We start from the raw sequence: 15827 nt of genomic DNA, 5'->3' as shown, positions 1-15827 counted from the left end.
TTGTAAGTTGTTCATGAAAACCAATGAATTCTTTATAATTTTGGTAACAACTCTTCATGCTTTAACGCTACATCGGTATAACTTTTTCCCCTGGGAGTCTATCTCCAAAATCTTTTCCCTCCCCGTCCCATTGGTTTTTTATTGTGAAGGATCCACCATTTTCAGACCCCATTTAAGTCCCCGGATCTTAGATCTTGCAAGTATTCATGTCATCATAAAAAAATAAAATATAGATAATGGATAAATAAATAAATGAAAAGAAATGGATCCATTTCCAAGCCCTACTGGAAACCAAACTCCTCCCACCAACAGGCTCTATTTCTTCATACCATTAAAGAAAGCTTTCATAAACCGAATTTTCATTCTGCATACCATTAACCACATCCAACTTTAGATTCCAACCCGGATCTTCTCTCTCATTTTCTCGATTTATTTTCCAGAGACAGAGAGAGTGAGAGAGACAGGAAGCAGTCTACAAAACTCAACAAAAGTACTCTGATATTACTCATGGCAGATACAACAGAAAGACAAAATGGGAACCCGCGGCCTCAAATGGGTTTAAACACCGGCAGCTCTCCCGGCCGGTGGCTTGGACCCTGGTGCCGGAAAGTGAGTGGCTGGAGCTGGTTGAGCTGTTGTGGGTGGATCTGTGGAGTTGTTACGAGTGTTAGTTGCACCAGTGGTTGCTTGCCCGGAGACCCCTGCACCGGCGTGGCTGAGGGTGGTGGCTGCTGGTGGATCATCCGCGCCGTAGATTAGCTCCGGCGGGAGGACTTGGGAGGCTTGACGGCGGTGACGAGACATGGATTTGTGTTGGATACAGAGAGAGAAGTGTAGAAGATTTGTGGAATTCGATGATTTTCTAGGGTGGGGTTGCTCTACATAAAGGAGTTCGGAGGAGGTATGCTACCCACGTGCATCAGAAGCGCGTGGTTACTCTTCAAAGCAGGAGGAAAAATGCTTCACCTAACCCCACGGCATGGCCGGCGGGCTTTGATCTAGGCGTTATGATGTCTAGTCGAAATTGACAATTATTTTTTATTTTTAGAAATAGAAAAAATATGATACAAATTTTAAAATTATTATTTAAAATTTGAATCTTAAAAATATTAAATTTGTTTTCATTTTCAAAATTATAATTTACCAAAAAAAATATTTTTTATTTTTATTAAATCTACAAAGACTTTTTTGGAAATATCTTTTGACCACGCAATTCAAAAGTTCGTGCCAAATGTCAAACACTTGTGTTTTACGCCAGATGGAAGGGTATTGACCACATGCGAAACGACTAACAGCAGTGTAATCATCTAGTAAATTTTGGAATAATATAATGACGTGGATTTATTAATTAATATTAATTTTTGTATATTAATAGCTCGGGAAAAAAAATATTTTGATTTAGGTGATAGGTGTTTTCTAAAACTTGTTTTTAAAAACTGTTTTCAAAATAAAAAAACAAAAAACAGTTTTTAAAAATAAAAGTGTTTGGCAAGATCTACAAAAACCTATTGGGATGAAAGAATTTGTATTGTTTTAAAAAACGTCTTACTTGTTTTTTATAAATTTAATTTATGATAATATGAAATTAAATTTAATTTTATAAATAATAAATTAAGTTTTTTATTACATCACACATGTTTAGTACTCAATTTTGAACATAATATTTTAGAATGTTTTTATTTGATTTACAATGAATTGAATCAATTTTTTTATTGGAAATTATTCTTAAAAATTAAAGGATGTATTAAAGAATTTAAATTATTAATTACATCTTACTTAATTTTTAATCTATTTATTTAATGAGAAAATAAATAATAAAATGGATAGTGGTGTGTATAGGATAAATAGAAAAGTCATTATTTATGATATATAAGTTTTCCTTTATTATTATTTTTTCAATCATTAGATTTATGTTTGAATTTCAAATTATTTTTAAAATTTGTTAAACTCATTAATAAATTCAATAAAAAGTTTCACTTGATTTGAAATTCATTTTTGTAGTAGGAAAAATTATAAAAGCATAATTTTGTGCAGAAAAGAAACAATACAGTCATTATAAACCAACTTTTATCCATAAATTTATGGCATTTATAGGTTTATTATTTGAGTTTTAAATTATTTTTAAAAATTACTAGACTTGTTGATGAATCTAACGCATTAAACCTTATTTAATTTAGAGCTTATTTGCCTATAGAAAAAATTTAGGAAATAATAATGTTGTTTTAAAACCAATTTTAATTCATAAATTTTTTGTACTAATGAATTTATTATTTAAGTATTAAGTTATTTTTAAAAATTAATAGACTTGTTAACAAATCCAACGTATTAAGTTTTGTTTAATTTGGAGTTAATTTGTTTAATGAAAAAGAAATCGAAAAATAATGATTCTATATATAAGAGAAATAATAAAATGTGTATGTTTTTCTATTATTTTTAAAAACCGATGAAAACAACTTTTAGTTGTTCTCAAAAAGTTATTCTATTTTTCACTTTGTTTTTAAAAACTAAAAACAAAGAATAATAACCAAACAATATTATAAGTTTTTAAAAACTCTATCAAACATTCTCTAATTTTCTCAGATTGTTTTATAAAAAATTTAAAGAAAATCAAATATAATTAAAATTAGTAGAAAGTTTATGCATTTTTAAATTATTTAATTTTTATATCGAATTTTTTAAAATAAATAAATAAGTCTGAAATAGTAAATAAAAATAATTTATCGATTTTAAATTTATTTTTTTATTTTCCTTCACTTTTTCTTTTTCTTTTTTAACTTTTCTTCTCCATTTTCATTTTCTTACATTTTCCCTCAAATTTTCCAACAACCAAACATGGCCTTAAAATATTAAAAACTAGGAGTATTAAGAATATTGTTAATGTTAAAAAAGAAAATTATAGCAAAGTATTAAAGAAAATGTGAATAGATATTAGGTTAGACACCCAATCAGTATTTGTTTTTTTTAATTTAAATGTTCAATATAATTTAATTTTAAACTTCAGATAATTTGTTTTTAAATTTTTTTTTTTTTACTTATTATTTTTAAATTTCTTTATTAAACAAGAAAAAAAATCAAAATATTTTTTTTCGCTCAATGTTAAAAATTATTTTTTGAAACAACCAAAACATAATCTCAATATAACCCTCACCCTATTAATATTTAATACTCAATAACTTAATAGTTAATATTATTAAATTATATGTAAAGTTAAGTTAAATCAAACTTTATTTAGATTTAAGCAAAAAAACAAACATCACTTTAGTATGATGCCGAGAATTCATAACCAAAGAAAGACACTATGTTAAGAGGTTACTTTCGAGATTAAAATTGTATTTAATAATGTTTTCATTTAAAATATTTTTAGTAGATGTGTTTTTTTAAAAGTATTTTTTTAAGAGAATCACCTATTAAATATTTCTCGAGAAAATATTATGTGTGATTTTTTGAGTTTATTTTGAGTTTGGCAATGATTCTTGAAAGTATTTCTAACTTTTTTAATATTTAAAACACTTCCTAGATCACTGTAAACCAATGATTTTAGAAAACATTTTTAGTTTAAAAAGTGTTTTTGAAAAAAAATTAAAATTTCGTTTGATAGTGATTCTAGAAAAGGGTATTCATCTTTCTAACACTTTAAATTTATTATTATTTAAGTGTTAAAAATGTTAAAAATATTTTTTAAAATCATTATCAAACGCAATCTAAGTATTAGACAAATTTAGGAAACACCATTAAAAATATGAAAAATTAATTATAATTTTAAAAAATTACTTCTAATGTTTTCATTCAAAACATTTTCAATAAAAATACTATCTTGAATCACTACAAATAATTTTTCGGATTTTTAAAGATGTTCCGTTAGCTTTGCCAAACACTCAAATCTTTTTCCAAAAACTCTTTTTAAGTTAAAAAAATGTTTTTTAAAGACATCAGCAAACAGACTCCAAAATTGATGGAGAAAGCAACATTTTTATTTTCTTCCCCTACAATGATAGTGATTGGCTGATCTCCTAACTTATTTTTTAAGTTTTCTTTTTGATGCTATTGTATTGTTGAAATAGGATGATGATTTTTTTTATTTTAATACATTAAGAGATTCCATTAACTTAATTCATCTCATAAAAGCCTATTAAGACCTTGTACTATTTTACCACTTTTAAGATGTTTTTCTACATTATATTTAGAAATCCTTTTGTTAGTATTTTACTATAAATATTACTAATTAATAGTTGTTTTTATTGTTGGATAGTAGGAAAGTTTACCTTATGTGGATAAATCCCGAAAAAAAATAAAAGGAAAATGTAAAGAAAATAAAATAAATAAATCAAAATTCCACAAAGTGAATCCCCTTCAAAAATAATTCTAAAACTAATATTTCTCGTCTATTTGGGTATCCATTTTACAAAACTGTAGTTTTGAATTTTTATCTTTTTTTGAAATGATGAAAACCTTAGTTATTAGCTACAATTTTAAATTTAAGATTAAAACTTTATATACCAAATAAGGTTTTACGTTTAAATAAAATTTAAAATCAAAGTTACTAATGAGGGTTTTGTACCTAAAAAAAATCTCAAGCCACATGGATGCTCAGGTGGATTAGATGCACTAGTTTGGAAATTGTTTTGCTCATATATTTATTTTGTGAATTTAAAAAAATATATATTTTTTTGCTTAGAACTCGACATTTATAGAATTTTAAAAACAATATTTAACCTTTTCTAAAATGATCCCTTAAAAAAACATATATCTATTATAAGGTGCTTTTTAAAAATATACTCTATTAACATTTTTTTCTTGTTTCATTTTCATTTATGGTTTTTTTTAAATAGAAAACAAATTCCATTTTAACTACAAAAACCCAATAATTTTTATTTTAAACAATGATGTTCTTTTTTTTTTTTTTTTGCATAAATTGAATTAAATGATTATTATATATGTAGAATACGTTTGAAACTGATTTTATAAAATATTTTTAATTATTTTAATATTTGAATAATAAAAAATTTTAAGTATTAAAAAAATAAAAAATATTTTCTAAAATTACTAAGTATACTAGACCCAAGCCAATATTAACGAATGAATGGAACAAATGAATCTATAATTGACATTATTAGCACGTTGAAAGGAACAGGCTTGAGGACACTGATAACTGATAAGTCCATTTGGAATTAAGAGAAAAAAAAAATCCCTCCAACTTGACCAAGAGAATGAAAGCCCACAACAATCCCTTTGTCTTAAGTAGAAAAGCATGTGGTCTTTCCTCCAATCCTACCCGTCATTCCTCTTCTTAGCACGCATCATTGGCTGAACACGGAGAAACTGCCCACCGCCCCCGCGCCCCCCAACGGATGATAATGAAACGTGACCCCACGCGCCTTCATGATGAATATGCAAGGTGGCTGAGGTTGTTTTGAATGGAGACTGGAGGGGATGGGGACAAAGGACAGGAGGATGCCCACGTGGAGGGCTGTGGACCACTTGTTTGTCTCTGCAGGCTTTGGTTACCTAACCAAACAGAAGGGTTAGAAATGGCTGTGGGCTCTTTCCAACCCTGGCTAACACTCCACGCCCTTTTTAGTTCACCCACCCGCTGTAAAATTTGACCATTCGGCCATTCTCTCACATGTTCGATATGTACTTTAAGCAGGGTTCCTTGTAGCCCACTAGAACAAAATTATTGTTGAAAAGTTGTACAAAGTCATTTGATTGTGGGTTGAATAATTTTGATTAAAAAAATTAAAAAAAAAAAAAAAAAAAAAAAAAAAAAAAAAAGACAGAGTGTTCAATGTGAGCCGACTGATATGGATATGGAGGGGCCATGGGAAGGTTAAAAGCAGGAAGAGGCCACATGGACAAAGGTCCCAACAAGTTTGGAGCATAGCTAAACCGACGTCCTCGTGGGAGACATGTACGGACACAAGGCAGACACTGATTTTTTTTGGCCCATTTCATGTAACAAAAATCCGCCTCTACGTGGCACAATCTTAGAGGATGTGGCAGTGCCCTATCATATTGTTTCGTCGTTTTCCCAGAGAGATATCTTTAAGAAAAGTACGTAATTCATTATTTTTGCGTTATCCCTACCATCTAACCGTCAGATTTTTTGTGGGTCATTATATGTTTTTTTTTTAAAGAAAAAAAAAATTCTTCTTTTCCCCTGGCCTCTATTGGTTTCTGGGCATCTCTGCCTGTGATCCACATGAATGGCTTGTGGCTATGGACAGATGTCGGCTAGGTAATGTTGGTTTCTATGATTTTTTTTTTTTTTTTTTTGGAATTTATTTGAATTTTGAAATGAATTAATGGATTAAAATGATGAAAATAATCTTCATATTATGAATTTAATATGAACCTCTTATGCTATTATTTAAAGAGTAACTTTTTTTATATATATATATAAATACCTTTTATTATTTCAAATATTTACATATATATATATATATTTTAAAAGAAATAGTTATTTTTAAAAAATAAGATATTTTTGTCAAGAATAAAAAAAATGATGAAATGTTAGATTTTCAGAATTGGGTTTTTAATGATGCTTTTAATCGAATGACACTTTTTGAAAACTATAAGAATGAAGCTCAAAGCTTATAGGGTGGAGTAAGAACCTATTTTATAGAACAGTCTTAATAGATTTTTTTTTTTCATTTAATAAATATAAATATTTAAATATTATTTAATAAATTTATAATTCTTTTTAATATATTTTATTGTGTAAAAACAAGTCATAGAAGTCATTCCAAGCATTACGACATACTCACAAGAGAGATAATCAAATTCAAATACATTATATATTAAATTAAATAATTCTAATTAAAATATTTTTAAAAAAAATCAAATTTGTGAAATGATACTCATGATTACATGTAAATTGAAGATAGCCAATGTTCTTAGAAACTTTAATATAAAACAATTTTTATTTGGATACAAAAATATCTTAGAAAGACAAGTCATGACCATAAGTTTAAAAAAAGGCCTATTTATAGAGTTGGTGAAGTGATAAGAGCTCAGTTATTACATACTTTGTATCTTATTTTATATCTTTTAAAAATGGTATTAAGCTCTAATGACACCAATTTAGTAAAGTTTATAACTAAGATCACATTCTTGTGCTAATGTTATTTTTATAGTATTTTTAGTTTTTTTTTTAATGATTTTTTCAATAAGAATAGAAGATAAAGGAGAAACTGATTTGATCTCAATATATAGAAACTGATTTGATCTCAGTTTTTTCAATAGAAACTGATTTTTTTATAGTATATATATGTATCGAAATTGGTATTATTAAGATTCAAAACATGTTGCACTTGGATGGTTCTTCACACCACCTACAATTCTAGTATATATACTCATACACTCAAAAAAAAAAAAAAAAAACTAAGTAGAAACTTATAAAACTTTATCTCTAACATTAAAAATATCATATAAATATGAAGATGGTGCTCATATTTGGGAAAACTAAAATTTGTCAAAATGCAAAAATACTATCACTAGCCATAAGTGAAATAACATGAACTTAGATTATTTTATTATCATCATCTAGACATTTGAGTTATTAGCATAAATGAAAAAGCATGGTCATTTAGTTACAATGAAGTAAGAAAAATATTTACAATTCAATGTGTTAGTGCATCAAACTAGTTAGCCTAAGTTGGCAATTTTGATTTGTACATTTTTTTAACTCAACTCTACTTGCTTGTTGAGATTTACACTGAACTTGAAGACTTGAGATCATAAGAAATTCATTCATAAAACAAATCAAATAAATAGAGTTAAGTTGTTTGGGGAGTATAATGACATATGAGGATATATAGTGGATATATGTATAAGTTTTTCAAGTAAGAAAATTAGATTTTTAAAGAACAATTATGAAAGAACACTCAAATGCCCATTAGGAGTATTCAAATGCGCCTGGCACCCAAGTGCCTTTAGTAAGAGCTCAAGAGGTTGTGGCCAAATTTGCATAATTTCCAAATTTCTTTGTGTTTCCAAATCTATTTTGTGAAGCCTTGATTTCTAAAATCCTTCCAATCCACTAAGATTATTCTCCTATAAATATGCCTAATAGTTATACTATTTGGCAACCCCTAAATTTTATTATCATTATATCCTCACATTTTTAATATTTTCAAAACTTAAATTTTATTCAAGTTTGTTCAGGGTGGTTAATCTCATCCCCTTAAGTCGTTGAGACATTCACTAAAAAGACAAAGGTGTTGCCTTGTAGAAGTAAATGTAAGTGCAACAACTAGTAATGTAACTCCCAGGGAGACTAGCATTCATCCATGTACATATATGTACTTGATCTTTCATAATAATTGAATTTGCTTTATGATTGACTGACTCGAGACGTTTTATATCTATCAAGTTTTTAGGAGACTATATAGATTGTTTTTCACATACATCATATGTTCAGTGTGAGATTGACTACTCTTTATTTTATTAATTTAAAATATTTAATCAATGAAAAATAAAACTAAAAAATTGATAATTATACTATAAAAGAAATACTACTAGCTCACTTTTCCTCCCTCCCTCTCTCTTAGGTAGTTCCGTCATACAAGATTTTAAACTTTTAATTTGTATCAAAATCAAGGATCATAGATTTAAGTCATGATGGCATTATGTTGGGTGCAAGAATGTCACTATGAAGTTCAAGAATGCAAATGATAGCTCTTAAAATAAGTTGGGAGGTAGGATATTGAATCCTATAAAATTTTTGGTCAACCTCATCAAATTCCAGTTGGTTTTTAGACAAGATAATCAAAGTTTGATAGAACAATTGGTATAAGAGCCTTCACCATGAAAATAAATTTAATGAAAATCAAAAGTCATTAATTTAGGAGGAGTGTGCTTTACAAATTAACATTTTGTCATGTTGGTTAATTTTATTTCTATTATATCCTCACTTGAAAGTTTTATAGTCTAACTTGTCATTAACTTGCTTTTTTAGATAATGTTTATGGAGAATTTGCATGAATTAAGTTCTTGTTTGTTAACTTAGATTATTTATTATTATCATAATTTATTAAGTTCTGATATTAATGTTTCAAAAGCATTTAACATGTGAATTATTATCCTTCATGTCTAAATGATTTAATTGAGTTTTAGATGAATTTTGTGGGATCTTATATCAAAGAGGATATGTCAAACATTCAAAGGCTAGCTCAAACATTCAAGAAGCTAAAAAATGTTTGAAGAAGGCTTGAAAGCAACATGAGCCTTTTGAGTGCTACTTAAGTTACATCAAGCACTCCTCCATCATCAAGAGAGCTCAAGCATGCTATGAAATACTTCAAGTGCCCACATCATTTCCACCTATAAAAACATATTTTCACTTCTTTTTTCATATCTTGAACTTTCTTACTTTTTTACCTTAATTTGTTATTTTTGTGACAAATAGGAGGAAATTATAAAATTTTTATTATTTGTTATCTGATTAAGATTCTTGATGTTGTGCAAGGATAATTTTGACTGATCTTCAATCTTAGATAATATTCATGATTTATTCATGTTCTTGATGAGCATATTCATGATCATGATGATTTATTTTGATAATTGATTTTGATACTTGATTATTTATTATTTGGATTGTACCTTCTTTTCACAAGTATGATTGTTTAAGTATATGTAGGTCACAGGTAAGGATGAAAATATCGGTAATCACGGATATATCGGTAATTCGATTTTACGGATATATCGAAGATATTTTTGGATATATCGGAGATATATCGGCGGATATTATTGGTAGGCTTAAAATTGTTAAAAACTCATGGAAATGCAAGAAAAACCTCATAATAATATAATTAGAAGTATAATAGACATTTTAAAGTTGTTTTATTGAAAATTTTGATATATATATATATATATATATATATGATATAATTTACGATATTAGATGTAATTATATCATATCGATCTATAAGAAATGTTAATTTCGTAATTGTTCTCATTATAAAGTCACATCAAATACTTCATTTCATTAAATAACAATAATTTGTACACATTACATTGCAATGTCCCTTTAGTACCAAAATGAGGATCGATGTGGTTCAATGGGATTGATAGATGAAGGAACCCCGGCTTGCTGTTGGAGACAATATTGGTACCAAGTCAATGAGCCTCGATAATATTGGTTATAAATTCTAACATGCCATGCATATATCTCTTGAGTCCTACCTACTGCCTCTACATGGATAGGATACTCAAAGTTCACCCATGTGTTAACGCCAAATCTTCTTCCATCTGATATGGAATTTGTCTGGAAGGGGAATAATGCGACATACCATACTCTTCATCTGTTGAACTTGAAGGTTGACCATAACTCATCACATGAGGAGGGTAGACGTTAGCCTCATTCGAGGAGTCACTAAATTGAGTCCACATACTCATAGATTCAAAACTCCTTGAAAGTAACTCCTCGTTATATGGTTCCATCATTCGTTATCTTCCTCTATAAGGCCTCCCAATAGCTCCTATGCCTGGACCAGCTCTTCTAGAGCCATGGTCTTCATCCTGTGTACAGTGTGTGAAATCATTTTCACAAGTAAATTGGCTGATTGGATATTGACTATGTCGACGTTCATCAATATCTCCTTCCCCATTATCACCTCCATCATCAATTCCACCTCTTGAACCATCGTAACCAGAAGCAGAAGTACCTGCAGCACTAGGTCTACTACTATGGCCAGCACTTGTGGAGTCAATCTCTTGGTGGGAATGCAATGTCGCATGAAGTGAATCATCAGTATCTTTGCTAAAACTTTCAGAGTGAACTTCTTCGAACAACACACGTTCAACATTAACTCCAAATTCTCGCGCATGAGCGGCAATTCGTGGATCAGGATTTCCAACTTCGTCATCCAAGTGTATAGGCCTAACCCACTGGCACAACTGATTATCTTCGTCTTCACCCACCTCGGCTGAAATGTCAAGAAGATCAAGGTAATCTTTTTCAACAACTCGATCATTTTCTACCTCCATATCACGTAACTTTAGCCTCATATTGTAGTAACAAAACACTAATTGCTCCAATCGAGAGTAAGCCAAACGATTTCGTTGCTTTGTGTGGATGAGAGCAAACGTGCTCCAATTTCTCTCACATGCAGAAGATGATGCAGTTTGTGAGAGAACTTTGATGGCTAACTTTCTCAATGTAAGTGTTTGATTCCCATACATAAACCACCATTCAGCTGCAACGAATTTGATAATCATATAAATACTTATGTGGTGAATTTACAATAATAATAATCAATTTTTTCCTATAAAGACTCACCGGGCACCATGGTTGACCTTGATGCAATTGCCGCTCGATCACCAAATCCTCTTTTTGCATCTCGAAAAAGTACAAGCTATGTATTCAACATTTAATTTGTTAGTAAACGTTCAAATAAATTGATGAATGAAATTATTGTTTTATTGACAAAAATAACAATTTTTTATTCACCTCATTTCCAAATTGACCAAGCGATTCAGTAGTTGGATCTAATTTTGCAAAAACATCATGGACAGCTTGAAGTAGTTTTGAATCACTACCAACTCCATGCCTATATTGAAATCTTGGATTCAAGAAGTATGCTACAATAAAATTTAGTAGAGTTAGTATTTATTTTTTAAAGAAACTTAAATACAAAGTAAAAACTTATAAAGATATATAGTATTTAAGTACCTGCTGCATGAAGTGGATGTTTTAGTGTTTTTTGCCAACGATCTTGTATTATTTTGAACATCCAATCTCCAGTTCCTTGACGAATAAGGTTCTCTTTCATCACGTGCATAAGCTCGTACACAAATGGCATTGTGGGAACAACTTTAGAATCCACAAGTCGAAGCACCACGTATAATGGCTCATATAATGAAACTATATTTGTCAATCTGTCCCAATACGTATGGTCAAACAATAAATGCTCCATTTCTCGTCCAAGTTTTGTTCGACTGAGTTTGTGTTGTGCCCATTCATCACTCATAAACAATTTTTTCAAATCAACCCTTTTTTTTAGAAAACTGTCAAGAGCAATATAATTGGTAGCAAACCTTGTAGTTCCTGGTCGAACAATGTCTCCACCACAATACTTTCTCATTTGTGCTAGTAACCAACCATGATTGTAAATGAAGTTAGTTATCTTGCGAGCATTGTTTATCATCTCGATAACATTGGGTCTTTTACCGATGTCTTCAAAGATTAAGTCGATGCAGTGTGCCGCACACGGAGTCCAATATAAGTTATACTTCTTCATCAATTGTTTCCCTACTTTCATGAATGCCGACCCATTATCTATGACAATTTGGACCACATTTTCCTTACCAATTTCTTTGATAATAGTCTTCAAAAGCTCATATATATACTTATGGTCTTTGATATAGTTCAATGCATCGACTGACTTAAGGAACACTGTGATCCCTTTAGAATAAACCATGAAATTAATAATACTTAATTTCGTGGGCCTGTCCATCCATCTGACATTATTGTGCACCCATATTCCCTTTGTTGGTTCACATAAGCTTCCATTTCTTTGTACTCCATTTCCAAGTATTTGTTCTTTATTTCATATGGAGATGGAGGTTCGATTCCCATTCCTGCACTTCATATGTAAAACATGTCACAAAATACTATACTTACTAAAAGTATAACACAATATAACATTTGATAAATTAGTAATTACCTGCTTGTTGTGCACCAATAATCATATTCTTGAAGTGATGAGACTTTGCTTTTGCGGGTGCGGCATTCTCATAAATGAAGAATTTGTTGATTAAGCGTCCCATTGTTTCTTTAATTGCACCACCCTTGAATATATTTTTGATATTTTTTTGTTTTGCTGCAGAAGACTTGTAAAGCGAAGGGGCAATAGGGGGTGAATGATGCGAATGTCGCATACTCTGTGATTTTCGCATCATCGACGGTATACCAGTAGAAGACTCTCCCGATTTGCGTTTGTTTCCTACAATATTCTCATGTTGTTCACGTTCCCAATTAGATGCTTTCGAGGCACGAACTGTAGATCGATATGCATCTCGCTCATCTGGGTGCATATCTGTCGGATACATATACACATCTTCATCCTTAACATCTTCATCATCATCATCATCTTCGTTTACCAAATGTGTATGATGCGTCCCCATTGTGCCACATAATTTACTACGAATTTCTTCAATATCAGCATTTTTCTTTGCTTTTGTTTTTTGTTTGTCATGCACCAACAATCGTATCTCTTCTTTCACTTCGGGCGGCACTCTTGGACACTTTTTGGTGTTGTTATGCGGATCCTTATGCATTAAATGAGACTTGAATCGTGTGATGCCTCCACTTTTCATTACCAACCCACAAAAATTACAAATTGTTCCATTTCGATTACCCTCAATTGTTGAACAATACTTCCAAGCCGGATCTCGCCCTGGCACGCCAGAACCACCTTCACTAGCCATGCTAAATCTATTGCAAGAAAAATACACTTAAATTTAAATCTATGTTAATTAAACTAATTAAATAAATTAGCTAAGTTAATTTTTAAAATCTAAATGTAATTTTATGACAAATTTACTAAATATTGAAATTAATCATAATTGAATATGAAAATAAATCGCAATAATATAAAAAATTGAGCATATTTAATATTCCATATATAATAGTTCATGTTAATTTAACTAATTAAATAATTTAGCTAAGTTAATTTTTAAAATCTAAATGTAATTTTATGACAAATTGACTAAATATTTAAATTAATCATAATTGAATATGAAAATAAATCGCGATAATATAAAAAATTGAGCATATTTAATATTCCATATATAGTAGTTCATGTTAATTTAACTAATTAAATAATTTAGCTAAGTTAATTTTTAAAATCTAAATGTAATTTTATGACAAATTTACTAAATATTGGAATTAATCATAATTGAATATGAAAATAAATCGCGATAATATAAAAAATTGAGCATATTTAATATTCTATATATAGTAGTTCATGTTAATTTAACTAATTAAATAAATTACCTAAGTTAATTTTTAAAATCTAAATGTAATTTTATGACAAATTGACTAAATATTTAAATTAATCATAATTGAATATGAAAATAAATCGCGATAATATAAAAAATTGAGCTTATTTAATATTCCATAATTAATCATGTTAATTAAATTAATTACATAATTTACTATGTTAATTAAATTAATTAAATAATTTAGCTAAGTTAATTAGTTTAATGTAATTCTAAATGGGAATTTAAATCACAAATAATCATCTAAAATAAATATATCATAACCTAAATTAATTCAATAAAAATATACAAAATAATTACAATTGAATGTAAACATACTAATTAATTAAAAATACATGAATTAATTATTGCAAACAAAATTAATTATAATTTCAAACAAACATACCTTAAAATGATTGAATAATTGAGTAATCTTGGAAAAAATTGGAGTAACAAGAGAGCAAATGAAGAATCAAAGTAAAAATGGATGAAATTGATGCAAAATTGGCTATTTATAGATGAAATTTGGGCCAAAATAGTCGTTGGAACCTTAAGTTACCGTTTAAAATTAATTTTGGCCGTTGGATCACAATTTGGAAGCAATCTGGCCGTTGGATCTCTTTGTTAACGTTGGGATTCAAATCTGGGCGTTGGATCAACACGGGCGTGATCTGGGCCGTCAGATCACGCTGAAGAGAGAGGGGGGTGATTTTTCGCCAAAAATCGATGATATATCGCCGATAAATCGGTGACACACGGGATTCTCAGGCGATTTATTGATAAAATCGCCGATTTATCCTGTGTCGCCGATTTATCGGCGATATATCGCCGATTTTTTGGTGATTTTTGGTGAAAAATCGCCCCGCCAACTTATCTCCTCCATTTGTCGTTTCGCCCCCCGTTGACACGCGATATATCGGCGATATTTCACCGATTTTTTCCTCCTTGGTCACAAGTTTCCAATATATTTTACGATTCATTATGTGATGATTGAAAACTATTGCTTAGGATGTTTGGTTTAGACATGGGATTTATTTAGTGATGTGTAAACTTTGTTTGATAGTATTAATTAAGGATTTTATGTAATCATTGTTTTATCAAAAAATTGTCAAATGGGAAATTATTAGTGCAGTAAATTAATTAGCACAAATTGACAATTTGTCTTTTATATTCTTGGATTTGACTTTACATACTTTTTAAGATTTACACTAGCCTTAAAGACTTAAGATCATGGCAGATTCATTCATAAGAAAAATCAAATAAATATAGTTACATTTTTTTAGTATAATGATATTATTAATACATATAGTGGGTTTACAAATTTATTAAATAATAAAATTATATTTATAAGGAAAATTATGAAAAAAAATGTTCAAATGCCCATTAGGAAAGCTCGAGAGCTCAAACACTCCTAGTGCTCGAGCACAATTAACGAGCACTCAAATGTTCATGGCCAAATTTTCCTTAACTTCCAAATTTCTTTGAGTTTTAAATCCATTTTTGTTAAGCTTTATTTTCTAAAATATGCTTGGTCCACTATGATTATCTCTTATAAATATGCATGTTGGTTGTGCTTTTTGGCCACTTTGCATCCAAGAGTTAATTATCATTATCTTAATGCATTTTCAACACTCTCAAAATTCAAATCTTGTTCAAGTTTCTTGTAGTAGTTGATTGCACCCCATCAAGTCATTGAGACATTCACTAAGAAGCACAAAGGTACTATATCATGGACATGAAGACAAGTATAGATACAACATGTTCAGGAGAGTAGCACTTGCCCAAATAAATTTAAATACTTGATCTTTCATAATCATTGAATTTGCTCAATGATCATTAACCCATAT

General features: G+C 29.4%; 1 protein-coding gene across 1 annotated transcript; it reads right to left on the bottom strand.

The window, feature by feature from the left end:
• Positions 1 to 300: 300 nt before the first annotated feature.
• Positions 301 to 860, bottom strand: LOC117916543. The gene has a single exon (XM_034832629.1). The coding sequence runs from the start codon at positions 802 to 804 to the stop codon at positions 559 to 561; it is 246 nt and encodes an 81-aa protein (XP_034688520.1). The 5' UTR covers positions 805 to 860; the 3' UTR covers positions 301 to 558.
• Positions 861 to 15827: the final 14967 nt, after the last annotated feature.

The sequence above is a fragment of the Vitis riparia genome, chromosome 6 (genome assembly GCF_004353265.1).
Source record: "Vitis riparia cultivar Riparia Gloire de Montpellier isolate 1030 chromosome 6, EGFV_Vit.rip_1.0, whole genome shotgun sequence".
In the NCBI taxonomy this organism is placed as follows: domain Eukaryota; kingdom Viridiplantae; phylum Streptophyta; class Magnoliopsida; order Vitales; family Vitaceae; genus Vitis; species Vitis riparia.
This window is presented reverse-complemented; position numbering and strand designations above follow the sequence as displayed.